The sequence below is a fragment of the Brienomyrus brachyistius genome, chromosome 10 (assembly GCF_023856365.1).
Source record: "Brienomyrus brachyistius isolate T26 chromosome 10, BBRACH_0.4, whole genome shotgun sequence".
Classification (NCBI taxonomy): domain Eukaryota; kingdom Metazoa; phylum Chordata; class Actinopteri; order Osteoglossiformes; family Mormyridae; genus Brienomyrus; species Brienomyrus brachyistius.
The window spans coordinates 14539250-14566931 of record NC_064542.1 but is presented as its reverse complement, the minus strand read 5'-3'; the positions used below and the strand labels follow the sequence as shown (position 1 = coordinate 14566931).

General features: G+C 43.2%; 2 protein-coding genes across 6 annotated transcripts in view; both read left to right on the top strand.

Annotated features, from left to right (window-relative positions):
* Positions 1-10915, top strand: part of nexmifb (neurite extension and migration factor b) — a 68506-nt gene extending 57591 nt beyond the window's left edge. Inside the window, exons 3-5 of one of the 4 annotated variants that reach the window (XR_007400289.1) lie at positions 2769-6885; positions 7383-8234; positions 9959-10915. Coding sequence is in view for 3 of the 4 variants with exons in the window: in XM_049027480.1 (XP_048883437.1) it covers positions 2769-6885; positions 7383-7458 (4193 nt within the window). In the remaining variant the exon portion in view is untranslated. Of the gene's footprint in view, positions 1-2768; positions 6886-7382 lie in introns of all 4 variants that reach the window. The other 3 variants (XM_049027481.1, XM_049027482.1, XM_049027480.1) reach the window with 3 other exon arrangements.
* Positions 10916-18528: 7613 nt separating this feature from the next.
* Positions 18529-27402, top strand: rlim (ring finger protein, LIM domain interacting). 2 transcript variants are annotated; one of them, XM_049027486.1, is made up of 5 exons: positions 18529-18676; positions 19807-20018; positions 21875-21973; positions 22289-22633; positions 22676-27402. In XM_049027486.1, the coding sequence occupies exons 2-5, from the start codon at positions 19850-19852 to the stop codon at positions 24001-24003; spliced, it is 1941 nt and encodes a 646-aa protein (XP_048883443.1). In that variant the 5' UTR covers positions 18529-18676; positions 19807-19849; the 3' UTR covers positions 24004-27402. The 2 variants fall into 2 exon arrangements, with proteins under 2 accessions (XP_048883443.1, XP_048883442.1); XM_049027485.1 differs by having other exon boundaries at positions 22289-27402.
* Positions 27403-27682: the final 280 nt, after the last annotated feature.

Sequence of the window (27682 nt, the reverse complement as noted above, 5' to 3'; positions counted from 1 at the left end):
AAAAAACAGCAGCAGCATTGCTGTAAATGAAAGATGGAACGGTGTTCTTTTTTCCCCCAGGTTCAATAATAAATCCTTAAATACATTTGACTGACAGTATTATTATTATAAAGCTAGATTAATTCACTTGTACAACTGGGGAAACTATATCTTTGCACAACAGAGACTGGCTTTCATGAGTGAACAAAGCTCAGAACAATGTGTCGCTCAGTATCTAACTGAATCAATCCAGCAGTACTTAAACTGGTAAATGTGGCCGGTATATTTAGGGGCTCAAAACGTGGTATAAGCTATTCAGCAGTGTACCTGTTCAATTTTAGAATAAAAAAAGTACTTGCTTTTTATGCTGATTGATCAGTCCAGGCTTAAGCTTCTTATCATTCATTAAAACCACGAATAGCATCCCTTACATGAAACACATAAACTTAAAAAGTATTTTTATGTTCTTATTTGCTTTTGAAATAATCTCATTTTTCAGAATGAGAACCGGTGACATTTTCCTTACTTATTTTTTCATTTCCTTTTTAGAAGATGTCTTTTTTTTCAAGGCAATTTGGTAACTGGTGCCTATATCAATACTTAAAGTGTGATACACTGGCAAGTACTTAAAGGAAATCTGTAAATTGATTTGGTTAATGTTTGTATATGGTGTTTTAATATGTGGGTTCTGAAATCAGTACTTGTCCTGCCCTGTTCAGATACAGTACAGGCCAAAAGTTTGGACACACCTTCTCATTCAATGTGGTGTCTATTTTCATGACCATTTACATTGGTAGATTCTCACTGAAGGCATCAAAACTATGAATGAACACATGTGGAGTTATGTACTTAACAAAAAAAGGTGACATAACTGAAAACATGTTTTATATTCTAATTTCTTCAAAATAGCCACCCTTTGCTCTGATTACTGCTTTGCACACTTGCTAAACACCTCTGGGAACTCCTTCAAGACTGTTGGAAAACCATTTCAGGTGTCTACCTCTTGAAGCTCATCGAGAGAATGCCAAGAGTGTGCAAAGCAGTAATCAGAGCAAAGGGTGGCTATTTTGCAGAAACTAGAATATAAAACGTGTTTTCAGTTATGTCACCCTTTTTTGTTAAGTACATAACTCCACGTGTTCATTCATAGTTTTGATGCCTTCAGTGAGAATTTACCAATGTAAATGGTCATGAAAATAAAGACAACACATTGAATGAGAAGGTGTGTCCAAACTTTTGGCCTGTACTGTATGTGTACGCTGTCATATATATTTAGATTAGAACAATTCGGGAATTGTTTTTTGGGTATATCAACTGCTCATCCATTTACTGGAAACATGTTATTTTATTACCCTAGACGTACAGTCTACCTAAGCAACACAAACATCAATATTATTTAAACTGCAGAACAGGACAGGTAGCACTTTATAAATAAAATCCGGGAGCGAATAGTGCTGCAGTGCGTCAGAGTTCATTTCCACAGATATTTATTTATGTAAGTGCATGGCGGTTAATTCCTCTGAGTACTTCTGTAGGTGGTTATAACAAGTAAGAGCCATGACGGGTCTGTAATTTCAATGGGGGGGGGGGGGGGGGGGGATAGAGTTTTTCAACACACTTCACAAAAGCTGCTGGTCCCATGGTGCTGTGATGCTCACTTGCTGGACTGTTGGGCAGGACGTTTGATATGTCCATCCTTCTCACAGCTGCGAGAGGAGCTCGCTCTGCCTTACCGTGTATGTGACATGGAGGGTAAGGATGAGGACACACATGAAGGCATCACCGGGACGTAATTCAATGACAACTTCAAGAATGTCATACGTTAACAAGGTTATTGCTGACAACGTGTCACATTCACGACAAAGGACTTCGCGACAAGTCAGTTTGGTTGTAAATATTCTTGATCTTCATGACTGGTGTACAATGTATATATCAAATTATGGACACATCTTTTATTTAATTTACACAGTCAACTATTTTGCGTCAGGATTTACTGTGACTGCTGTAGCTATAAAGGAAAATATGAGAATACCATGGAAATAGTAATTTATGTGTCTATTCTTAGTAATCTCTATGCCTTTATTCATTATCACTTCTCAATATGCTAACGAGCAGTGCTCATTCAAACGTTATTTGGTGTTTTAAGGCTTCCCATAATGCAGTAGTATCTTATCAGCATCACTGCAAACTTCATGGCGCTCTAATGGGGGTGGCACAGATAGCGGACTGACAGATACTGTGTTTGTGGAGGTGTGTGAGGATAATTTGTAAGGAATTTCCATCTGAGAATGGTGTAGTTTCAGGATTTTGTTAAAAAAATCACCACTAAAACCAGGAATTGTTGTTTATGTCTGCTTGTAAGCCAAATGCTTGGGGGTGTGATACATAGGCTGTGCTTATTAGTTGCGTTATTTTCAGCGCAGGTAAATGTCTTTTCCCATGTGTATATACCTGTCTCTGATGCTGTTGACTAATTATGCAAGGCAAACAAAGCTAATGCTTCTTGCAAACCAGCTGCTGTCCTTGCTTAATTATACATTTCTTCAGCTGACAAAATTAAAATGATGCAATCAAGGAGAGGACCATATTACTCCCAGTACTACAAATAACCTGCAGGAAATAAATCAATTTATTACTATTGTTCTTAATTCTTACCTCATTAATCATGTACAGTCAATAATTAATAGAAGTCCACCTAAATTTTGCTCTAAATTGTTGAATAAGAGATTGAGAGACCAGTAACGTGTTGCACTGCTCTAAAGCGATGTTTATGTTTTGTTCCTTCTCAGGATCACATGACCAGGGAGGGCTTCTAAAGCCGTATGCTGCTGCACATGCTGCCATTCATTTCCCCTTCTCAGCTGGCGTATCGAGCACACAGAAAGGCAGTGCAGACTGCCAGAGAGCCACGCTGTCCACAAAGGATCCCTGCACGCTGAATCCATCATCCCCCCTGAGCCTGACAGAGGTTCCAGAGCCTGCTGCTGATGAGTCCTCCACCCACGCCATTTCCCTCACATCCTGCGTCACCAAGGGGGTGAGTCCCTGGTCCCTGCCAGAAGACTGCGACAAGACTCCCTTTACCATGATGGAGCCTGGAGGCATCTCCACCTTGACAGAGGATTGCCTCATGCAACCCAGCCGCACCTGCTTAGGGTGTTTTATGGAGAGCAAAGATGGTGCTGATGCAGAACCTGGAATCAGCCTGAAAATGGGTGACGTGAACAGAGAGTATGATGGCTGCTCCATGTCTGACATGGGAATGCATGGCATCATGCCCAGTGAAGCCTGCCAGTATGGAGACCAACTTCTCTCTGACCAACTCCTTGGCTTTCCAGTCCATAAAGCCCAGGCAACAGAAAGGAGGGATGTTGAGAAGTCTGAGAGTGACTCTGAGGATCCTGCCTCCAAGAATCTTTATGAGGGCCTACTTCTGGACAAATGCAATGGAGAAGAGGCCTTACTATCCAACACTGGGCAAGACTGGGGCTACTTTGAATCCTTCATTAGTGAGAGCAAAATGGAGCTTCTCGATCTCTGCTCCAAAAATGAGCTTTCAGTGAATCTCTTTTCTGAAGAAGACGTGGACAATTACATGTTCGACGATGATGATGACGACTCCACACTGAGCAGTGATGTGTGCTCCCTGAAGATCCGTTATGAGTCCTTCCAGGACAACATGCGAGAAAAGACAAATGTTCTCCAGGAGGAGACCCAGTTCAGTTTCTTTCCAAGTGTTCTTGTCAACTGCACTAAGAAAGATGGTGGGGTCATCAAGAAAAATGTGGAAGGACTACAGCTCAAAGGAGATGAAATGCATCCTGTGGGACCTGACAGGAAAGGGGACAAGAATGTCTGCCCTACCAATGGGACACCTGATGGGAGTCCAAAGAGAAGCTATATATTTGACTTCAACAACTCCACTGAAGACTCAGGGGAGTACAGTGATGACAGCTCTTGCACTGGCTCCTCCTCTGACACTCTTCGAGAGGCTAAGGGAAGAAGCTGCTTTTTCTCCAGGGAGAAGTCATGCTCCTCCAGTCAGCTAAATTATAGACTGCGAGCTAAAAGGAAAGTCAGATACAGCGAGGATTACCTGTACGATGTGGACTCAATCGAGAATGAGAAAAATGTTGAGAAACGTGAGAAGCTGCCCGTTGGTCCAAAGGAGGAGGAGGATGATGACTGGTGCCCAAAAAAGAGACGAAAATCCTCCCGAAAGGAACCCCCAGTCATTATCAAATACATCATCATCAACCGGTTCAAAGGAGAGAAGCACATGCTGGTGAAGTTGGGTAAAATTGACCCAGCAGTTCTGACAGTGAACTTAACTGAGGATGCAATGAACCAGTATGAGAAACTGGCCCCTCTGAAGAGTTTCTGGCAAAAGAGACAACAGGACATGGAGGAAAGACGTAGGCTGGTCGTGCGTGATAAACATCATTTTCGACTGAATGGTCGCAATCGTCCCTTCAGTTTGAGTCCCCCTAAACGGAAATACAAGATAGCAAACAGGCTCAGGATTCAGAGAATCCAAGCTGTGGAACAATCACCAAGCAAGCAGGGAGGCAGCACCGAAGACGATGCAACTGTTACAGGCGTGCCATTAACTATAGCAACCTCCAGCCGTGCAAGTACGATAGCCGCAAATGACATCACACACACTAGCACACCGAACAGCAGATCGCAAGAAAGGGATGACAAGAGAATTGGAAATAAAGTAGTGCGTATACGGAAATTCAAAAGTGAGGCACGGCTGAGGAGCAAAAAAATGAAAGACATGGAAGAGGACAGAAGCATGACGGACCGAGCGGAGATTTGTGCTGTATTACAAAATCAGGACTCTGTCAGGAGTGTGAAGGATGAAGCAATGGACTCGGCTGCAAGCAGCCCCCATTTGTGTGAAAATCACACTGCCAATGCCTCTAAAAAATCCACTTTTGTATCAGCCACCTGCTCTCCTGACAAAACCACGCCATCTGTGAATGTGGCTACAAGTGTACCAGTTGTCCCCGGAGGCTATCTGCAGACACTGTTAGATGCATCAGATACATCGAGTAGCACCGGAATTTCTTTCTTCCCCCAGCAGCCCCCCAGGCAGTACCCGGTTGGTCTTTCCCAGGAAGAGAAGCAGTTCACTTCTCTGCAGCTTGCCCAGAGCTGTGTCCTCTCTCCACCCTCTGAATCCGAACTCCAGCAGTCGCCTCAAAACTGCCAGATTGAACCAAATTTCACCCATATGTGGCATTCGCAGCTCGGCCCCAGCCAGGCTCCATTTGCACCTGACATTCCAGAAACCCCCATTATGCCTAACAGCTTTTCTGGCCCCTTGCCTGTGCCAATGGCAGACAACTTGTCTGTCTCTGGATACAGCCAGCTGAACTTGGACAGCAACAGACTGCTGTATGAGAAGAATTATTTGCCGGAGCAGCCCCTGCCGTCCGATGCCGATTATCAGGCGTGTCAGGCGCCGTGTGGGGAGGGACACTTACAGTTGCAAAGAGGAACGCTGAATACAGACAACGGCAGGCTCATCAGTTTTGACTCAGTGGGTTCGTTGTCAGCTACTTCTAGCAATTACAGCTCTCTGAGTCTAAAGTCCTGCGAGAAAGATGGCGAAGATGACATGAACGATAACTTCTTGGCCCACTGCAGCCCAAAGCTGGTGATCCAGCAAAGTGTTGACGCAATCACACCCCTGAGGGAGTCGACGGATCTGCTGGATATCTCCAACTTTACTCCCGATAAATTTCGGCACTCATCGCTGTCAGAGATGTCCCCTCCGGATACCCCCAATTTGTCGCCCCAGGTGATGGGCCCAGAGATGAAAGGAGGGGGAGTGGCTAAGACATACCAAGAAGCCCGTGAAATGACTCTGGGTGGTACATCAGAGATGAAGTGGGACTGCAACCTCATACCACAGCAGGAACACCAGGCTGCCACACTCACAGCCAACAGTCACCAGTTCCAGTTCCACACCTTCAATGATGATGATGGCATGGGACTGATTGAGAAGGATGCTAGCGTGGGGAACTTTGATGAGCAGGGTAATCAAATTGTGAACTGTGCCAAAGGTCCAAGGTCAAAAAAGAAAATCACCAGCAAACAAACTGCAGGACAGGGCTCCTTCCCAGAACAGAAAGGTACAAAGAAGACGAAGGCTCCGAAAACAGCTAAGGCAGAGAAAAGCAAGACCCCCCGGCAGAATTCTCGGTCACCTAAAAAGTTAAAGAACCCACCTGATGGGAAAACCGGTAAAGGTCAGGCAGGGGGGTCCAGACTGCCCCCAAGAGCTCGTAACCTGATAGACAACATGGGAGCTTCTGGTGGGAACCTCATGGGGGTGTCAGGGGATTGGCCTTTGGTAAAGGACCCCAGCACGGGCTGGTCTGATAGGAACAACCTTCTAGATGATGACCAGCGAGAATTTGAGGAGCCTTCCAACATCTTATCCAACATCGCTTCCGGCATGGCCGAAGTTCAGCGGTTTATGATGGCCTCCATCGAGCCACTATGGAGTCCTGCATCTGGGGCCTGCCAGCCCCCTGAGGCTAACAGCCTTAAGTTAAAGACACTCAAAATCCTGGCAGGGACAACACCAGACTCCAAGAGGAAAGGAGCCACCTCGCCGGGAGTGACCAAGGGCAGGAAGTCCACAGGCAAGGCTGGTAAAAACCAGTCCAAGTTTAATGCCTCACATCCCTTTTTCCCCCAGCTCGCACTAGGCTGCAACATGTTCGATAAACCTGCCCTAGGCACCCCAAGCACCAATGGTCCTGCACACAAAAAAATGTACCGTCACAAAACCAGTGCAAAATTCCCCCGGGTGGAAAACAGTAAAGGAAAGCGAGCAGAGCGAGACCCAAGTAAGGACTTAGCATTGATGGCCTCTTATGAAAAACTGAGGTAATATTTTGTAGCTGGCTACAGTCGCACCCTTCCTCACTTTGCTCCCACAGCCTGCTCTGCCCCCTCGTCCCTTTACTCCCCCCCCCCCTCACTGACTCAATGCAAGCGTTGCATGGCAAAGACATTTCTCCTGACTACCCCCCACAACCTTATTTCCCTGAAGACAAAATGAAAAACTTGCATGAGAAACTCCTTGTACTTGCAAACTACCTATTGAGTGATTGTGTCCAGCTTGACTGGGATTTTAAAGTACCATGGCTGCAATTGTTTCTTGCTCTGTTGCTGCTTTTCGCTGGTTTTAATTTTCTTTTTTCGTTATTTTGTTTGGGTTATTTTTGTCAGAAAAAAAGCCTTGAAAATGTTTAAAAGCCTTTTTTGTGAAATGTTTTTTCTTCCCCATGTGAAACTTGCTGCCCTTCATAATATGATTTAATAACATGTAGCTTTATACGAATGCTTTAAGTAAAAAGAGTCCCCATTTTTGTTTTACACAGAATATGGGTGTCCTCCATGTCAAAGTCAGTCTACACTCTGACTTGTGTCATGAGGGAGAACTACTCCATCCTGTGAAGATCCATAATTATCCACCATTACAGACCATAGATCACTCAAGAGTGCGGAAAAATGTCTTAAGGAAGATTTTTTTTTTCTGATGCAAAAAGGGAACATTTTTATGTGGATTATATCTCTATCAATCATCCACCATCTATCTATCTATGTGTGTTTGTATGTGTTTGTGTGTGAGATTACCATATTGTCTTATTTTTATTCTTATACGTGGAATGAACTTGTCATTTGTTTTTTTTTTACCCCCCGAGGGCCCGAGTGGAAACAGAGCCCGAGACGTTCAGTTCTAAACCGAAAATATGTCGAATATTACTTGCAAAAAGGCTCTTACTCATCTTTCAGAGTACGATTTTTGTTAATGCCATTGTACAGAAACATATGCACTATCGGCAAAAAAAGGATTATCATAATACTGAAATTAATGTGCCAAACTATGAACAAATATCTGTACAGACAATTTTCTATCTATATGAATATTGGCTGTTCTATTTTGTAACACTTGATGGAGAGCTGACTTTCGAAAGAAGTTATATTTTGGGACCCTCTCCGCTGGCGAGCACCTGCAGCTAACAGTGGTATGCTACCGCACGCTCACCTTACCAAAACAGAAAGACTCTGATCTTTTCTCTTTTTTGTTCACTAAATTCAATTTACCTCAACATCACCCGGCATTTTGAAGCTAAACGAGAAGCGAAGAGGGACCTCGTCGAAGACTCAAAGGACAATGAGAGAATGGGCGCAGGAGAAGAGGTTTGAGAGGCATCAGCCGCATCTTTTGAGTAAGTATGATGCCAGCGGTGTGTTTTTCCTAATGCTTAATCTCCCCAGCCGTGATACAGGTTTGAAAAACAAGGTCGTGCAAATGGAGCTCATCCTTGTGAGATTGACTCTGACTTGCCTGAGCTTCAAGGACCTGGATAGAGGGAGAACATGTTCACTATTCATAAACTCTGAATTGACTTCACAATGCAAAAATATTCCGTGTGACTCAACAGTTACAGCTTGTTTTTCTTAAACAGACAGGCCTTCTTTAACTTCTTTGACAACCTGAGGCTTGTGAAACCTTTTTGAGAAAAAAAAAACTGACAAGTTTAAGGATATAGTCAGCTCTCTGTTTTTCAGTCCTTAATAAAAGATGCACCAATAGCAGAAAAATGTCTGATTTGTAGGAGTTCAGTGCTTCTTTCTCAAATGGCATTGAAAAACAATCATGAAACGTAACTTTTGTGTTTTGCAGTGGTACGGCCCAAGGCAAATCTATTTACATATATATGTGGAAATTTTATAACAAGTAGGGAAATTACCATTTATTTGTTAAAAAAAATAGATAAATGGAAAAGGAGCAGCCCATAAAAAAGCTGAAAATTAAACTCTCTGATATGTTAATTATACATGCTGTCAGCATTAAATCTAGACAAAAATTATTAGGGGGAGAAGGGTGCATGTGCATCAGCAGTCTCTGTTCACATATTGTCTTCAGCTGTTTGTGTTAATTATGGTGTTTTGTGTAATATGCGCCCTTTGCACGCCTCGCTGCACAGCAAAGGACACTGGTGCAGGGTCTGCTGACAGCAGACACAGACAGACATACATATACACACATACATACATACAGATGCACACCTTTGATTTTAGGATTTAATTTGCATTCACTGGTGAATGATAGGTACTCCAGTTGTGTAGTTATGCTACTGTAGAAGCTGAGTTGTTTTGAGCTAACTGTAGCATGACTTGTTATGGAACAGGGTAACTGTTTCTTATTATTGCAATTACTTCCGTGCTTTTGTCCTGTGATACGCTATATTTTGTGTTTGCTTTGAGACGGCTGTGCTTAAGGCATTGTAATGCACTCTTTCACTTAATTGTTTTGCACAGTTGTAGACTGTTTTTTATTTTTATCGATAACCTGTGTTGGCCCGTTGCTGACATGGTGAACTTGCTGATGTTTTCACCCAATTAACTGCTTTCTGACAATTGCAACTCAAAGCATGTGGTTAAGCACAGAAATACACTGTGTAGATACTACAAAAAAAAATACACTTTTTACCCAACTTCAGCCATAATCACCTCTAAAGTGGAGACTGCACCTGCTCATATGGTCTTATTATATTTATTATAACCCTCCCCAACTAAAGTGGAAATTATATAACCCTCCCCAACTGAAGCAGGAGTTGCGTAACCAAAAGTAACATAACCCTCCTAAACTAAAGCAGAAGGTTTCACAAGCATATCTACAATAGAGAAAATTATTTCCCTCCACCAATGCTTGCAGTTCACATGCTGTCATTTTTGTTTTGTTGTCCTTTATTGTTTCGTTCTGCTCCTTAGCTGCTAAAAAGGAAGAAATCATTTGCGTCACTCTCGATTGTTCCAGCTGATCTGGCAAAAGGTCACTTCCCAGCCTGGCGCGGTTAGCGCGGCGCAGGGAAGAGTAAAAACCACTCGGGCGAACCAGCGTCCGATCAGACTCACTAGCTGACCCCGTATCATGTCTCCCGGCCAGGTCTGGGACCAGGATGAGCCGACAGTGTGACGGAACGCGGGGGCGGCCCACCTCCCCACTGCCCTCCTCCTTTCATTTCTGCCTATTGCCAGTTGAATGTACTTTCCGATGTAAAATTTTGTACAAGGTACCACTGTTGAGCTGCTGTTTCTTAATGGTGCTAACAAAGCAAACACAGAAACAGGAAAAAAAAGAAAAACTTTTTCCAAAACATGACAAAAAAAGTGAAGAAGAATCAAGCTCTCTCTGTGCCCTCTTTACGAATGTATAATATACTGTTATGTTATGTTTGATGTACTTACACCATGGTTTTGACATTAATTGGAATTACTTTTTGCCTTTTCCGTTGAAAAGAATATTCAGCTTTATAAATATTGTCTAGAGTTGTTACCAGAAGGATTCCTAACAAACTCTTGACATTATGAAATCTTGTATATTTTTCAGTGTGCCAATTTGTAACATATTTTGTAAGTGTATATTTTTCTTAGAAAGTGCTGTGAAGTATTTGTGTGTGTGGGTAACCTTTTTTGCGCCTCTGTGGGCAGTGAAAAGGATGTATAATGACAGGTTTCTGGTTTTAAAAACCAAAATACAAACAACAAAAAAGAAAACGTAAAAAATCTATAACTTTTTGTTGGGAGTTTTGTAATAAGACCGATCTTGTTGTGAGAGTGTAGTGCTATCGTGTAAAAAAAAATTTAAAAAAAATAAAAAACATAAGCAAACAAAAAAGAAAACCAGACGAAAAAGTTATACAAAGTTTGTGATCTCTTTGCTGTTTTATAGATTTTCATGTAAATTATTCTAGTATTATTTTGTTTTTGTTGTAACTGTTGCAAAGGTTTTAAATATTTGTGATCAAGCCTGTATGGTGATAATGTTATATTGGTAACTTGCTGAGTTTTGTAATAATGTTTATGGAATAAATATACAAATTAAAATAAGCTTTTGAATGCTGCTTTCAGAAGAGAGTGATTTTTTTTGTTTTCATCACTATACATATGCAAATGAACATGAACAAGTATGTATGTAGTGTGTACATTAACATAATATTTACTGGCCTTGACTGTGGACAGAACAATACTGTAAAAAATACATTAGCAGAAATTTTCAAAGAAGCATAGAGGCTTAAGATGTATCTAGTTCAATTTACCCATTTAGAAGAGAATTGCAAGATTGTATTGTTGGAGAATATATCTTGATTTTTTTTTCTTTTGTTGAAAGCCTATGCTCTTCCCACATTATTGTCTATGCGTTACAATTTTTAGAGCTCTGTGAGTGAACTACTGATGTACACCAATCAGCCATATCATTAAAACCACTAGCAGGTGAATTACAATGCACCTGACCAAAGTGCCATTATGTATTAGGCAAGGGGAAAGTCAGTTCTTGAAGCTGATGTATTGGAAGAAGGAAAAATGGGCAAGTGTAAGGATTTGAGTGCCTTTGATAAAAGCCAAATTGTAATGGCTACATGACTGGGTCACAGCATCGGTAGGTCTTGTGGGGTGTTCCAGGTATGCAGTGGTTGGTACCTACCAAAAGTGGGCCAAGGATGGCAAAACGGTGAACTGCCGATGGGGTAATGAGTGCCTGAGGCTCACTGATGCGTGTGGCGAGCGAAGGCTAGCCTGTCTGAATGTGATCCCACAGGAGAGCCACTGTAGCACAATTTGCTGAATAGGTTCCTGCTGGCTATGTCAGAACACACAGTGGATTGCAATATGCTGCATATGGGACTGCATAGTGGCTGTCCCCTGTCTACCACCCAAAAGCACCTAAAATTATGGCTGAAGTTGATCATCAGAACTGGACCATGGAGCAATGGAAAATGGTAGCCAGGGCTGATGAGTCACATTTTGTGTTACATCATATGGATGGCTGGGCATGTACGTCATTTACCTGGGGAAGAGATGGCACCAGGATGCACTATAGGAAGAAGGCAAGGCGAGGAAGACGGTGTGACGCTCTGGGTAATGTTCTGCCAGGAAACTTGGGTAACCTGGCATGTGGATGTTACTTAGACAAGAACCACCTACCTAAATATTGTTGCAGACCAAGTACACCCCAACTTAGCAATGGTATTCCCCAATGGCAACTGGCCTCTTTCAGCAGGATAATGTACCATGCCACACTGCAAAAAATGCAGGAATGGTTTGAGGAACATGACAAAGAGTTCAAGGTATTTACTTGGCCTTCAAATGTTCCAGATCTCAGTCTGATCAAGTATCTGTGGGATGTGCTGGACAAACAAGCCTCACCTATAGTGGTCCATTTCACAAGTTACAGGACTTAAAGGATCTTCTGCTAACATCTTGGTGCCAGATACCACAGGACACCTTCAGAGGTCTTGTGGAGTCCATGCCTCAATGGGACAGAGCTGTTTTGGTAGCATGAGGGGGACCTACACAATATCAAGTAGGTGGTTTTAATGTTGTGGCTGATCGGTGTATTTTATGTTTATTTCACAATTTCTTACCAGAGAGAACAGTACAGTTGGATTATATGATATCAGCTGTGTCAGCCAAAAGTATTGGAAATAAGTGCCAAGTATTTGCATTTGTAGCTGAGATACAGAGATGACAGGCAGAAGGACATTATTGATATTGTTCTCTTGGTTACGACTGCAAGACACTTAATAATCCCAAGATACTCTCCCCTGATTGGAGAGAACGGCATCTGTCAGTATTAAGTACGTGAGCGCCAGCTAACAGGACTGAAGTCCATTGACAAAAATTGCAAACTCAAGCCAAGGAACGTTTGCACGGGAATTTGTGACTAATGTTCTATGGCTCGAAACTTAAGTGGTGGTGTTGAAATGTGAGCAAAAATAAGACATATCAAGATATCAGACCCCAAGAATAAGCCTTGGTGATTTAAACTTTTTGGCATCAATGCAAGTAGCTGCATTATGCTATGAGTGGCTTAGGTAAGATGAGCTCACAGTGGTATTATAAGTGCTTTGGTACAATTGATTGGTCTGGGGGCCACTGTTGCTATTTATCTGTGGGGATTTAAATGTCTTACTTTATAAGATCCCCATCCACTATTTGTTTTTAGTGTCTCTGGAAAGATTTCCTGCCTCTACTGTAGTCCTAAAATAGATCAGAAATATAGAACAACTGTTGTTAGGTATTTTTAGAGATATAGAATAACAGTTGTTGTGTATTTTGTCCGAAAGCCAGATTCATAGGAAATATGGCCAAGGAAAACTGCTGAGACACTGGATAAGCGAATGAAGGAGAGGTTGTCAGAGGAAATAATGGTCGGAAATGGTGACGAATCGCAAAACTGGCAAACGTCTGCAGGAGAGAAATGTCAGCCTGGTCACCCAGCTACCATCAAGGCCTCTTTCAGCAAAGAGGGACAAATGTATCAATCCATGAGGAAAGCCACTCTCTCTGGTAAATGCCACCCAGCCCTTTGCCTGGGAGCCCACGGGCAATGAGCCTCAACTAGCCATAAGCTCAATAGAGCTGCGGAAGGACTGAATTGATACCAGCTCTGCCCATGCAAGACCAAACACCAGAGGGGATGGAGACAGACAAAGATGGATTGCTTTTTCTGTTCATCTCCTTCAGAGGTACAACAAGCCCATTACCGAGACCCTTAGGTTGCCTGATAGGGAATGACAGCATGCCGTGGTCTGTCGACCTTTGGAGCTAGGCCATGCTACAGTAAAACTGGCCATTTAGCTGCCTTCAAAAGCTACATCACAATATGTACATAAGCAAAGTGTAATGTAGAATCTGGGCATGATATACAATACAAATATTAGGAGTACTTACTGTACAGGGAACCAAGCAAAGACTCCAGGAATAAGAAATTATAGAGCTCCTGTTTGTATGCTTTTATGACACAATCCCATCACACATAGCCTACTGTTTGAATTTGCACTCCAAAGACTGTACACGCAACCATAAGTGAGATTCTGATAACTCTCATTTACATATATGAACATTTACATATTTAGCAGATGTTTTTTTTATCCCAAATGACATACAATTAAGAGAGCAGGGTCAGAGAATCCCAGGAGCAATTGGGGTTAAGGGCCTTGCTCAGGGGCCCAATGGCAAAATCAGTCTGCCGACCACAGGCACAGGGTCCTGACAGAGCCACACACTGCCTCCCATTCTGCTTTTTAATTCTGCGTATCATAACATAAAAGATATTTATTTGCTTTAATAGGGTTCATATTTTCCCTTACAGGACCTTCTGTTTGTGTAGTATTATGAACTAGGGTACATCTATCTTCCTGTTACTGAACTAATATAAGGGATGCCAGTCCATTGCAGGGCAAATACCCCATGGGATAATTTACTGACACCACGGTAAGGCTTTGTTTGTAGTAGTTTATAAACATATTCATGATATGATGCATTCATAAAGCATTATAAACATGTCTATACATATTTATAAAAAGGCATAGCACAATATAGCCAAGATTATTATGAATTATAACTGCTCTCATTTATAATGCACTATAGATACATAAAAAATGCCGTACAAAGCATCCTTAATGCTTACACTGATCATTATAATGTATTATAAAGGTATCTATAGTGCATTATAGATGACAGCTTCATAAGACAGTCATACACATGGCTATATTTTGTCTTTTGATAAATGTTTATATCCATGTTTATAAAGCTTTATTAATGCATAATTATTTGTTATGAATGTGTTTATAAATTACTAAAAGCATGGCCTTAAGTAAAGTGTTACCGGCACTACTTTGCTTAACCACAACATTTTGGACTGTTAGAGGAAACTAGAGTACCCTCTGGAGATAATCGCAAACACAATGAGAATATGAAAGCTTCACGCATACACAGAGCCAGAGTTTGAGCCCCCAGCCCTGTGGCTTTGAGGCCATGAGATGCCATACCACCTACTCTTCCTTTATCAAACCTAAAATATTCCACTGCAAGTGCACCATCAAAATGCTAAACCAGCTGCATTTGTCCTTGAGATATTAATTTTGCTGCGTAGTAATCTAGCTACCTAGCCAGCCACATATTAAGGAGCATGTCCCTTTTTTGCTGACAGGACTTGAAGATGATGCTGTGATTCTTGACGCCTCACAGTTGTCAGTGCGTCACTCTCATTGTCAGGGAAACGTCTTGACTTAGTGCTGCTGGTGGATTCCCGAGCTGAGATTATAATAAAACCACAGCCAGAAACATTTGTCAGCTATAACGACAAGACATGTGCCAAGCAAACAGCATTATCACGATAATGCAGAGAGCTAAATATAAGTGTTTCCGCAATTCAATAATCAGCCATCTGTTCTGCGGCGATATGGACAGGGACTCTGTTAATTTACCAACAATATCCACAGATAAACTGGCCAGACTAATGAGGCTAACTCAGTCTTAAGAGCAAGGACAATATATGGATGCGAGGCATTGAGGATAATGATGCTGACATGAATCTAAGCTAGTGTCTAACATATTTGTGACATGAGTGAAATGGATTAAAGGGCCACATCCTGACAGTTCTTACTTTCATTGTTATGCGGAGTGACAGAGCCAAGAAAATCTAGTTTACCCACTTCCCAGAAATAAACAGGCGCTATTACTTTAAAACACAAAATACGAAGAACTGTGACCCTTTGCGGGTAAGTGGAATGGAAAATAAATGAAGCGAAATATGGTGGAAAACATTAATCGCCAAAAAAATAATAAAAGTGAAACTATTTGCAACTAGTTCCTGCTTTTAGGGCTAATTGTCAGTCTTCCTCAAGCTGTTCCTTCATACTTCATTACTGAATTCAGGGTATTCTTATGTTTATATTTTCACATTAAATTACAAGAGAAAGGTTTGTTATTTAGCCAGTGACCGTCTAGACGGCTGTGTTTTGTAGCTATTGTTCTCACCCAGGAGGTCACATATGACTGCGTTTCTCACGCTCATATCTCTCCTTTTGCGCTTCCTCCTGACCACTGACTCAATCAATACCCTAACTCCTGCCCATTCAGACGGCTCCCATCTCAGAAACGGCGGTACTCACAGCGCCCCTGGGCATTTTCTGGTCACATAAGGGGGGGTGGGGGGGGCGCTCATGAGGAAGAGTCAAGCTGGCAAGCAGCACTGACCTGTGTAGAGCAAAGGTTATGTTCTGCACTGAAGCAAAAATCAGCTAGACAGATCTGCTTTTACCAATGTGTACTGAATGTGTCCTGTTCCTGGTGACTTCCTTGGCAACGATCCGCGGTAGGTGCCGGGGGCAGGTCCAGATGTTCCACAGCTTGTGGCACCACACTGTCACATTTTAATGTAATTGTATTATGCTGTTTCTCTCACGGTTCACTGATGATTGCTGCTATAAAAACAGGAAGGCTGTCACAATTTGGGGCTAGGTGTACTAAAATCTGCTGATATGCCTCGGTAAAAATTAGCAGCTATCCTTCACTAACTCGCAAGGGTAAGAGAGGGAAAAAATAGGGTTAGCCCTTGCCAAACCACAGCTGCTAATTACCAAATAACTGCAAAGCATTTTGTTATGCAGATGATTTGACAGTTTATTTTCTTGGTTTACAGTTCATTTATTTCTTTTCTTTTTTATTATTATTTTATTATTGGCACCATATTGATTTTTTTCACCACCTGCTGCTGTGTTAAACGTTTATGTGGCATCATACACGTTTAATGAAAACATGCATATATTTTTTCCTTCTTGTCGCAGGGAAATGACCTTTGTTAATCATTTTTTTCTATTTCTAACTATTTTTTCAAATTGATGTCAACACATGACAATAACAGAGAGACGCGTAGCGAGGTTTGGCTGAAACATCCCACATTATTTTATTTAATTTTTATTTAACACAAAGAAAGCACGGTTAAAAATGCTTTTAAATAATATAGACTAACTGGTGATTTTTTGAAGCTGAGTGGATAAACTTCACTGTGACTGCAACAAAAATGTTTAAAAAAACATTAAAAATAAAAGACATTCAAACCCTAACATATATCTTTCATCCTCTAATATGTGTTTTTTCTCACACCTAATTAATACTAATGACTACACGGTAATTAGTTGTCCTTATCCCCCCAAGTAAATATGCAGATAGTGCTGGTGGGCCACATGCTACGGAACAGGATGACATTAGCTGAAACTTCAAACTGCATTTGAACTCTGTATTTAACTCAGGTTATTCATTTGCCACTGAGCAAACACTCAGATCTGGGGGAAAAACAGGACTGCCTGTAGTGGCAAGGAAGATTTCAGAAATAAAAAACAGCAGATTTTCATAATAGAAAAGTAGGAGTTCTGATAAATCACATAATGTTATAGCGAAGGCATATACTGTATACATTTAATGTTTTATTAAGCTTGATAATTACTGCTCCCACAAAATCACAAAACACCCATATATTTTATAGTATTTACTTATGCCAATATATTCTAGAATTAAAATCTTGCTCAAGTGGTACGGCATACTGGGTAGCACGCCTGCCACACACATAAAGGGTTGGGGGCATACTTGCAGGACTTGTGCACTAAATGGTGCATGTAACTTACTCACCCTGCTCCAATGAGAATATGAGATATGTGAAAAGAAGCATTCCAACGTACATGCATTTGTGCAAAGGAAGCATCGTTTCATAGTGTGTGGTTGTGTCCCTGTGTTAAACTGGTATCCTGTTCAAAGTAGCATGCTAGACCAGACTTATGCCAGGGCTAACAAAAGCTGTTCTGTCTGGTTGTTACAGCAGCAGTGTATGATATAGGTATAGCCCCAACAATAACTTTAGTCCTGCGGCCCCCAACCCCCTTGATTCAGCCCTAGTGTCAATGTATCTTCCTGGGTCGCAGTGACCCTGTATTGGAAAACACAGTTAAATAACATTTTCTGTTTAGTATGTACCCAGGTAGTGAATTAGCCTATCTGCACATTTTTAGGCTGTGGAAGTAAAATGGAGTGAAAATTCAGACATACACACCAGAGGCGAATTTTAAACCCCCCGCCATACTGAAAATGTAAGGTGATGGTGCTACCCACCAAGCACCGTGCTGCCCTCAGCTCGTCAACTGTCGTTGTTCATTCAGTAATATCATATGCACAGCAAGGTTTTATCTCACAAACGGGCATTAAGAGGAGCTCACTTCCTGACTAACACTAAGAAGGATACAGCACAATACTGGACATAAACAGAAACGACATCCAAATTCATTTAATTTCAGAATGCATTTCGAGCTGTGGATGTGCGAGCCATGATCTGGTGCCCGCCTCCGCAATACCCGATGCCAACATTAGATGTCGCTCAATGTATATTCTAATGCCTTGTTGATCGTTTACGGACGGGCATCGAATACAGATAACATGGATAGCGGTTTAAACTGTGCAATTCGGAACCAAAACCTCATCATGGATGGGTTAATAGATCTCAGGGTCATAATCATTGCCATTTATGTTGAAATAAAATTACTTCGTGTAATATCCACACCTTTTAATGTTTATTTGCTTAATTAACAGCTGTCTTCAGCATCTGCGGTATTTCTCGCCGACCACCCGAGGGCGCCAGCCGACTCCCGTCAGCACCGGAAGCCATCCCCATATCCGCCTGTGGCGTATTTCCGGATCGCATTTTCCAGTTTCCGCAATATTTTGCCATAATAGAGAGAAAATGGCGTCTTGAGATTGTACCTTCTTAAGACGTATCGGAGGGGAAAAAACGAAAGAAACAGACAATTACAAAAACGGACCGAAAGAGGTATTATCGGCCGAGCTGGTTTTACTTGTGGAGAGTCAGCGCAATTACTTTAATTCTATAGGATAAAAAGCTTGTTAATGGTCAGCTAACGACTGTATGGGATAGAGGAAGCCCTTCACTCAGCTTCCCGTAGAGAGTTACACAACACAGGAGCATAACTGGCTTGGGTGGAATCCATCCATTAAATATCATAAAAGCTACGCCGTAGTATTTTTTGGCAGAATATACGTGCTTTCGTTGTATTCCTAGGTAGGCCTGTAACGCTAGTATTGTAGCTTGTATAGTAACTAGTTAGTTAACCAGTTATGACTAACGCAACGATAGAAAGTACATCCTAAACAAGAACCGCGTCGACTGATTCATAGCCTAACCGAAATACGTTCGCAGTACGTACAGTTTTAATTTCTGGTTAATATCATACCGTGTAGTTTACTGTCCAGCCAGCGAGTTGGCCAACGGTCTGGTGCCATTTTGTTTTTTCTCTCTTGTATTCTAACGTTAGTCAGCCCGTTTCACGTCGACCTTTTGTTCGCTTGCAAGAGTTGTGGTCGGCCTCCGGTGGGATCCGTGTAGCTAACTCGTCCCATTACTCGTTTCTTGATGGCTTGTCAAGTTGAAAAGTGGTCGCCTGAGAGAAGGTGTAGTTAGCCGCCCGACTAGCCGTGCTAATGAAGAGCAGATGACGCACGGCCACCACCGGGCCCATTTTAACCGGCGACAGCCGGGGTGCCGTGGAAATTAAAAGTAATTCGCAAACACACTTGAAGGATTTTCAGTGACCTTGTGATCTCTGTCTCTTTTAAATATTAAATCGCCATCTCTAAGCTAGCATGTATAATCACGTGTGGTTGAACACTTCATAGTAGTTACCGTATGGCTTTCATGGAGTCCGAGGTTTTAAGCTGTGTCTGTCAGTGTCTTGTTTTGCACGTAAAACCCATCCCTTTTGTATCAGGTCGTACAATGGTTACAATTCAAGCACAGGGACTGGTCATTGACTGATGCTGTTGCGCCAGTTTCAGTTGTATGCTGCTTGATTAAATGATCTGGATGCTTTTCATTGATGGTTTATGAGTTTTGTAAAATGAGTGAAACTTGAGAGTGATCCATAATCTCCTCCCTGTTCTCAGTTGCACTGGGCCCGCACTCCCCCCACCCCCTCCCTGGCAGGCGATGGAGAATTCTGACAGTTTAGAGCAGGGGACTGGCGAGCAGTCGGATTCTCAGCGTCGGCAGCAGCTGGACCGTCTGGATCGAGAAGAGGCCTTCTACCAGTTTGTCAATGGCCTGAGCGAGGAGGACTATCGGCTGATGCGAGATAATAATCTCCTGGGCACCCCTGGTAAGAAACTCATTTATTTAAACCCCTTCCCAACTGACTTTGCCTTTATGCTTGGCTCTCTACCACTCTATTTTATCACCTAAAATGGCACCCAGGCTAATTTTCACCTAACCTTGGTAAATCAAGCTAGGGAATCGTAGCTGAATTGCCTTGGTTGGGTGTCTGGCGCCGACTGAATTGGGAATAATAAGTGGGATTTCAGGCCATGAATATGGGGTCGAAAAAGACACGACTCAAGTTTAACTGTGTTGTCAAGCCTAAAACTAGTAGAACCTTAAATATTTCAAGTGGGGTCATGAATAACCAAGGTTTCCATTAGTTCTCTTAAAACGTGGGTTTGTTTTCCAAGCAGTTTTCTGGGAAATAACCCAGAGGTGTGTTTCACTTGATTCAATTCTGCCTCCAACATTTAATGGAACCCAATTCATTTTCAGAGCTGATTTGCAAGCTCTGAAAATTTATTGGTGGTTTTCATCAAAAAGAATGGGTAATTTGTCATTTAAAATAGGTTTTTCTAATGTTGGGTGTAGTCGTTTGTCATTTTAATGGTTTCAAATTGATTGTAAAACTTTTTTTTAATGAAATGTTACCCTTGTACCAATTTGTCAAATCATGTTTCCTCTCTGTTTACCAGTTTGAAACATTTTATTTGCTGTGTGCTGCCAGACACATACTATTGAGCGACATGTGAATCCCTATCATATACGTAGTAGTATCATGTACTGCATTTAATTGTCTTTTAAAGGTTTTGTTTTCTGAAATCTGATGGGTTTATGGGTTCATATGTCTCATTTGGTATTCCTGTGGTTTTACATTAGCATGCATGCAAACAGTGTCAATGGTTTTGCAATATTTTTTGTAAAATTATGCGCGTCATTTTTTGGGCAAATACCGTTTTATGTCTCAAATGAATTCTTTGGCATTGTGATTTATTCTAGGAACAAAGTGTACGGGTCATTTTGTCACGGCCTTTTTTTCCCCTGTAACTTCTAAATCTCACGAGAGATTTACATAATCTTTTTTGCGTTCCTTGGCATTACACTCTGTGACTTAAGCTGAACCTTCTGGTCTGGTTGATGCTGCATTTTTTCTTAAATTAGCTGAATGGATACCGAGGATAATGGGCTGATCTTTTAAATGTTTAATGTTATGATCCCTTTGGCAAATTCTGGCCATTTGTAAGTGACATTCCCTTGTTGTGCAATTTTGGAATAATTTAATTTGTGTTTTTATTTCTTATTGAACCCCCTCACTCATAATTTGACCAGCCTGGCTTAGATGTTAAGCTCTCTGGAATTTTTGAAGTAATCACCAATTTGCTGGTTTTAAATTCTGAATGGGGCTTGTGTCCGTGTGCGCGCATGTGTGTTTGTGGTTGTGAGAAGAAGAAAGAAGAGGCAAAGTGAACATGAAGAAGCACTGAAGATGGCCAATCCATTTCTGTCCCAGGACAGTGAGAGGGAAGGTAATTTTGGAGCATCCTTTCACCAAGTATGGTGCCAGTTGACGGCATTGAACAGGCAGTGCCCGTCCTGGTAAGTCTGCTGGTCTCCAGTTTTGTCCTGTTGCTGGTTTTACACGGATGGATACAGCTGTCTGGACATCTGCTACAGAGTACTAGGTGCAGATTTTTTGTTTTTATGTTTTGTGCTGTTTTTTTCCCCCCTCCAGTTTTGCAGTATTCTTCTTTTTGCATTTTTAATTAAGAATTTAAATTAGCCTCTAAAGAAGCAAAATTTAATAACTTAAGTTGGTAACCTTGCAGCAGACTAGGTTTCTGGAAGCTGCTTGAATATATGTATTTGTTACTGTATTTAATAATGAAGCTCAAAATTGCAATTTTCATTTTCTGTAAGGTGAGACAACGGAGGAGGAACTTTTGAGTCGACTTCAGCAAATCAAAGATGGACCCGATCCTTCGAGCAACAGTGAAGGCAGAGCTGATGAGACTAGTGGTATGTCACTGATAAATTAGCATTTTTCATTAGAAATCGAGCCTCTAATTTAATCTTGGCCTGCAGTTTGATGCCAGGTCAGTCTGTGGTGCTGTAGCCTCACAGATCTTGGCTTTGTGTGTGGTGTGTGCATTGTCCAGGGTGTTCTCCCTGTGGTCTGTTCTGTTTCTGGTGTAGGCTCCAGATTCTGAATCCCTACCCTGGATGTGCAGTTTTTTGGAGTTCTGTTTCAGAGTTTTATCCTAATTTCTAGATTTTTTTTTTCTTAAAGCTTTTTGTGGGATTCAGGATTTAAATGCTATTTTAATCTTGTAGGATCTGAGGTTTCTGAGGAAGACTCAAGCGGAGACTCACTCCTGGATTGGCTGAACACCGTCAGGCGGGCAGGCAATACGACGCGGAGCGGTCACCGTGGAAACCAGTCTTGGAGGGCAGTGAGCAGGACCAACCCCAACAGCGGCGACTTCCGCTTCAGCCTTGAGATAAATGTCAATCGTAATGTTGCCGAGCATCAGGTGTGGACCCATGATACTGCGCCAGCGGATGGTGATGGGGCAGAACCTGCTGGCCCCAGGGTGGTGCCGGAGGCTGCCATGGAAACTTCAGATGTGGTGGAGGAGCCAGTGGTGGAGGAGCTGGCTGTTATCATGGAGCCTGAGCCTGAACCCGAACCTGAGCCTGAACCCGAACCTGAGCCTGAACCCGAACCTGAGCCTGAGCCCGAACCCGAGCCCGAACCTGAGCCCGAGCCCGAGCCCAGTCCGGTTCCTCCCAGAGTTGAGGCTGCCCCAGAGCCTGCCAGCCCTCATGCACGGGTGCCAGCTCCTCCAAGTCCCCTGGCAGAGGATTCTTCCCGCAGGGGCCAGAGGAGGCCCAGGAGCCGCAGCCCTGAACGACGGCAGACCAGGGCGCGCCCCGATAGGAGTCGCTCTCCTCTTCTCCATCTGGACCGACTAGATGGACTGACCTCGGGTCTTCGCCAGCCATCCCCTCGCTACCCCAGCGTAGTGCCCGAGGTTGAGGTGGAGGGCAGCTCCAGGACCCGACAGCATGTTACATCCAGGCAGGGTGCCACCGAACATGACCCCCAGCCGGGGCGCGGTGGGGCCGAACTGGCCCCACCAGCCCCAGAGGTGGAGGGCGGCGCCAGTGCTGAGGGGGGACCCGCTGGCCGCCGGCCCCCGACCATCATGCTGGACCTGCAGGTACGGCGTGTACGGCCCGGCGAGTACCGCGCTGGGGACAGCATTGCGAATCGCACCCGCTCACGGTCCCAGACAGCCAACAACACCTACCTGTATGAGAGTGAGCGGGGCGGCTTCCGGCGGACCTTCTCACGCTCAGAGCGTGCTGGCGTGCGCACCTACGTCAGCACCATCCGCATCCCCATCCGCCGCATCTCGGATGCTGGCCTAAGTGAGGCCACCTCCATGGCCCTGCAGTCCATGATCCGCCAGATCATGACGGGCTTCGGCGAACTCAGCTACTTCATGGACTCCGACACAGAGTCCCTGGACTCTGGCCGGGGCTCAGCCCACAACCCGGAGCACGCTCCATCTCCTGGAAACCCTGAGGCTCCGGCCGCCCCTGAGGCACCCTCTGCCGGTCACCAGGAAAGTGCCGGCCCACGGACGGAGGAAAGGTCCGGGGAGGGTGCCGCCTCCGCTCCCGCATCCAGCAGGGCATCCCGTCCGGCACCTCGTGCGCCCATCAGCCTGGAGGAGTCGGGCTCCCTCCCCTTCCTGCGGCTGGCCCACTTCTTCCTGCTGAACGACGATGACGACGAGCAGCCACGGGGTCTCACCAAGGAGCAGATCGACAACTTGGCCACGCGCAACTTCGGCGAGAGTGACGCCCTCAAGACATGCAGCGTGTGCATCACGGAGTATGCACAGGGCCACAAGTTGCGCAAGCTGCCCTGCTCACATGAGTACCATGTGCACTGCATCGACCGCTGGCTCTCCGAGAACTCCACCTGCCCCATATGCCGCAGGGCCGTCCTGGTGTCTGGCCGGGAGAGCGTGGTTTAACGGGGGGCCCCCCCCCCCACCCCCCTCGCAGTACCTTTAAGCCTTTTTATGTATTACTACGTCAAACCGTGTGTCACATCACAAGGTTTTAGCTTACACTTAACAACCTTTTCATCTTTTCACCGCAGTTGGTTTTGAGGCCTGCTGTAGCTCTCTTTTGGATTTAAGCGGAGGTACAACAAGGTTGGCGCTGCAGCCATTCAGACAACGGCAGCAGGGCATATCCCTGATGCTCCCCGAAGCTTGCAATCAAATCACTCCTCTCCTGTCTTTTCATAAATTAATAATCTGTGGTAATACTCAACACAGCATCATTAGCCTGAATGTGGTCTGCTGAGTGATACGTTCCTGAGTGGAATGATGCAGATGCCAGGAAGGCAAGGGTGTGTCTCGTGCACGTAACGGAAGCTGACGTCTTGACCTGTAGTGTCATGGTGTGCAGACTGGGGTCGTGCCCTAGCTGCTAACCTGTAAATTCTACGGTTAAGATTTTTCACTGCTTGGTAAACCAATTAAAAGCATTTTTGCGGGAGATCACAGAGGGATTCTGGAAAACATGCTCCTCCGACCCGGAATGTGTCCATGGAGGTTGGTTTGATGGGATCCCTTCAGTGACGTTGGGGAGGAACACCGTGCCGTTCCTCTGCAGTGTTTTTCGTTGGCCCTCTGCCCTTATCTGTCCCTCTACCCCTCTATCCACTACCTGCATGGCGCAGTCTGATGCTTCGTTCCGCTTCTGATGTGTTGTAGTGTGGTGAGGGCATGTGTGTGAGATGAGTAGGCACTGCAGGTAGTTTAGTTAAGGGCGACCTTTATATAACAAGCTAGTTGGTTCTTCCCTTGTAGGGGAAGGTCTCTGAACACCCATGGCGCTGCCCCCCCCCCCCCCCCCCCCCCAAAAAAAAATGCGGTAGCCCTGTCACTTCCCAAGTGTTTTTGTACAGGTTTTTTTTTTTTTTTTTTTTTTTTTTTTTAGTAAATAAAACACAAGGATAGTCCATATGTATTATTTGATGGTCAGTGTATCCTTCCAGGCCTGGATGTCCAGATATCGATCACACTGTTGAAGGGGCTTTAGTTTCAGTGTGTGATACTGAAAAGCAGCTTCTGCCGCCCTCTCCTGCGCATGGGAACACCAGTCACCCAGGAAACGTCAACGATGATAAACTCTCTCTCTATAAATGTTAACTGTGAATATAAGCATACAATCAAGCCTTAGTTTTGTCTTTCTCTATAGGTTCTGAATGTTCCAGGAGCTCTTCTGTGTACCCTTGGGGAGCAATGAGTTGTAAAACAATTATCTGCAGCCTTTGTTCCTGTCCTTTGCGCTAATTGTTTTTTTCCTCTTGGAGTGCAGTGGTCAAATTCTTCTCTGCAAGAGAAACACTCAAGTTTTGTTCTGTAAGCCGTGTATTAAATGAAGATATTGAAAACTAAGGGACACAGGTACTGTTAATTACAATGGTATAAATATGACTTGATTTAGAATTAGCTTTGGATGAATTGGAGAAGAAGCAGCCTGTTAACCTGAACGCCAGTGTAACGGGTCAAAAACCTGTTGTGGGGGAAAAAATTCTGGGAATTGGTAGGACCACTTAAGTTGATTGAACTTATGGTTAATCATAAGCATTTGCATATTTAAGAATTTTAATAGAAATTCTCTTTAGGATATTAAAGTATGCGCAAAAGATTGCAAGCACCATGTGTATGTATGTATGTATACATTTTTTAACCTGTTTCTCCATAATTCTAATGGTGACCTTGTCACAGTTCAGCCCCATCAAATATTCCCATAACATTAAAGCTTGCTTCTTCTATTGTCTGTCTTGTATTTTTTCATTTGGCTTAGCATATTTCAGTGGGGGGGGGAGATGTTAATATTTACCTTTGGCATTCATGGCAACATAGACGTTTTAATGTAGCTCTATTTCCCCTTGCCCTTTAGAAATGCTGCCCTCCAAGCTTTATCAATGTGTGCTCAGACCCGGCTTGCTGGTTCTGCCCAACCCCCCGCGGTTTCTTGTTCTTTTTGCTTTGAAGGCCCATAGTTTTTTTTTTTTTTAACGTGATGGTTACTCGCCTACTAGTTGTATTAGATTTTACGTTACATTTTAGTGGCACGGCAGTCTGACAGGTGAATTCCATGGTCCAGATGATTTGGTCACACCGATATAGTTCAATGCAAAACTGCTGGTTGAAGTAAAATACTTGCAATTTATCACCTGTTAAAAAAATAAAATAAAAGTTGAGCTACACTTTGTGAGGGAACAGCAGGCTGTAATTTGACTTTTGTAGGTTAGACTATACCACGTTGCACTGGGTGGGGTGGGGGGGGGGTCGTATTCATGTTTGCATGGTTCAATTTCTTTTTGCATACATGATCTTTCACTTCGCCACAGAGTCATAAGTCTGCCAGTTGCCTTGTTCACATTCTTTTCCAGGTGGTCAAATATGTTTCAACTTTGTTTTTCATTGTGGATTTCATTATATACTCACAGTACCCAGAATTATCTAACTTTCTTTTACTTCAATGGTTGTATAGAAGGTCTTCAAGCAGTTGTTTAAGAATGTTTTTATATGTAACACCACATTGATGGGTATATTTTGTTTCTCTGAAAGCACTTTTGTGAAATGATGAATCCCCTCAATATTTTTGAAATGTATTTTTAATTTGTGTGTTGTCCTTCAAATTGTGTCCCTTTCCTATGTATACATAGTGTTTTCTCATATTTAACTGTTTCCTTAAATACAATTCATAACTCATTTTAAATTGAAATGCACGGTCTAGGTTTTTTGGGAAAAGTCATTTTAGGACCGGTGAAATTGTCCCTTGTGTATGAACTGAGTGTGGTTAAAGGAACCTTATCACATTCACACTGCAGTAACAAAAGCTGCCCCTTCAGCCGTTCTCCAAACTCTGCGGTGTTTTCACTGTCGGATGCGTCTTTTCTGGAAACTTTCAAAATTGATTGCAAGTCGGGTGTCAGAAATGCCTGTTTTTCAGCCCTGGATCGTTTTGTACAGGATACTTGGAGAAGACAGCATATTAACTTGAAGCAGTATTTCAAGTGCTTTTATTTTGATTTTTTTTTAAGTCGACAATGGGTGTGTTTAAGTGTGGATTTGAGCACCGTTAATTGGGGGATTTTTTTTTTTCTTTTTTTTTTTTGCGCTGCTTGCTGGATGAACTCGTGCTCAGTTTCCTTCCTCGCTGACCGTGGGCATTGCTGTTTGCCGCTTTGCACATGCCTCTAAGAGATGAGATGTGTTATCTGGACTGGGTCAACCTGGAGAGGACGACCGCAGCAGCCATGTAGGTCTGCCCTGGCACGGCAGTGCTGGAATGTGTAATTCATTGTATATTACAGTCAGAAATAAAGAATGGACAGCTTTCTTTGATATGAGGGGCTTCGTTGATTTATTCTCCTATTTGGTCAATTTGATACCTTGTTTCAGTGATGACTTTGTACTTCATAGGCATAGTTAATGGGTGTTTGTGTTGTGCCATAATGCTGTGGCTGTCGGCTGGTTTAGCCACATGCCATTGGTTCCCATGGCAGTGCTGTAACGGCCAATGAGTTACAGACAAGGGCAAATATTGTGCTGTAAGTGTTTTGCTGTTATGCTGCTGTTATAATGTGGGCTGAGTCTCTGTGCCTGTGGTCGGAAAGCCGTAGGT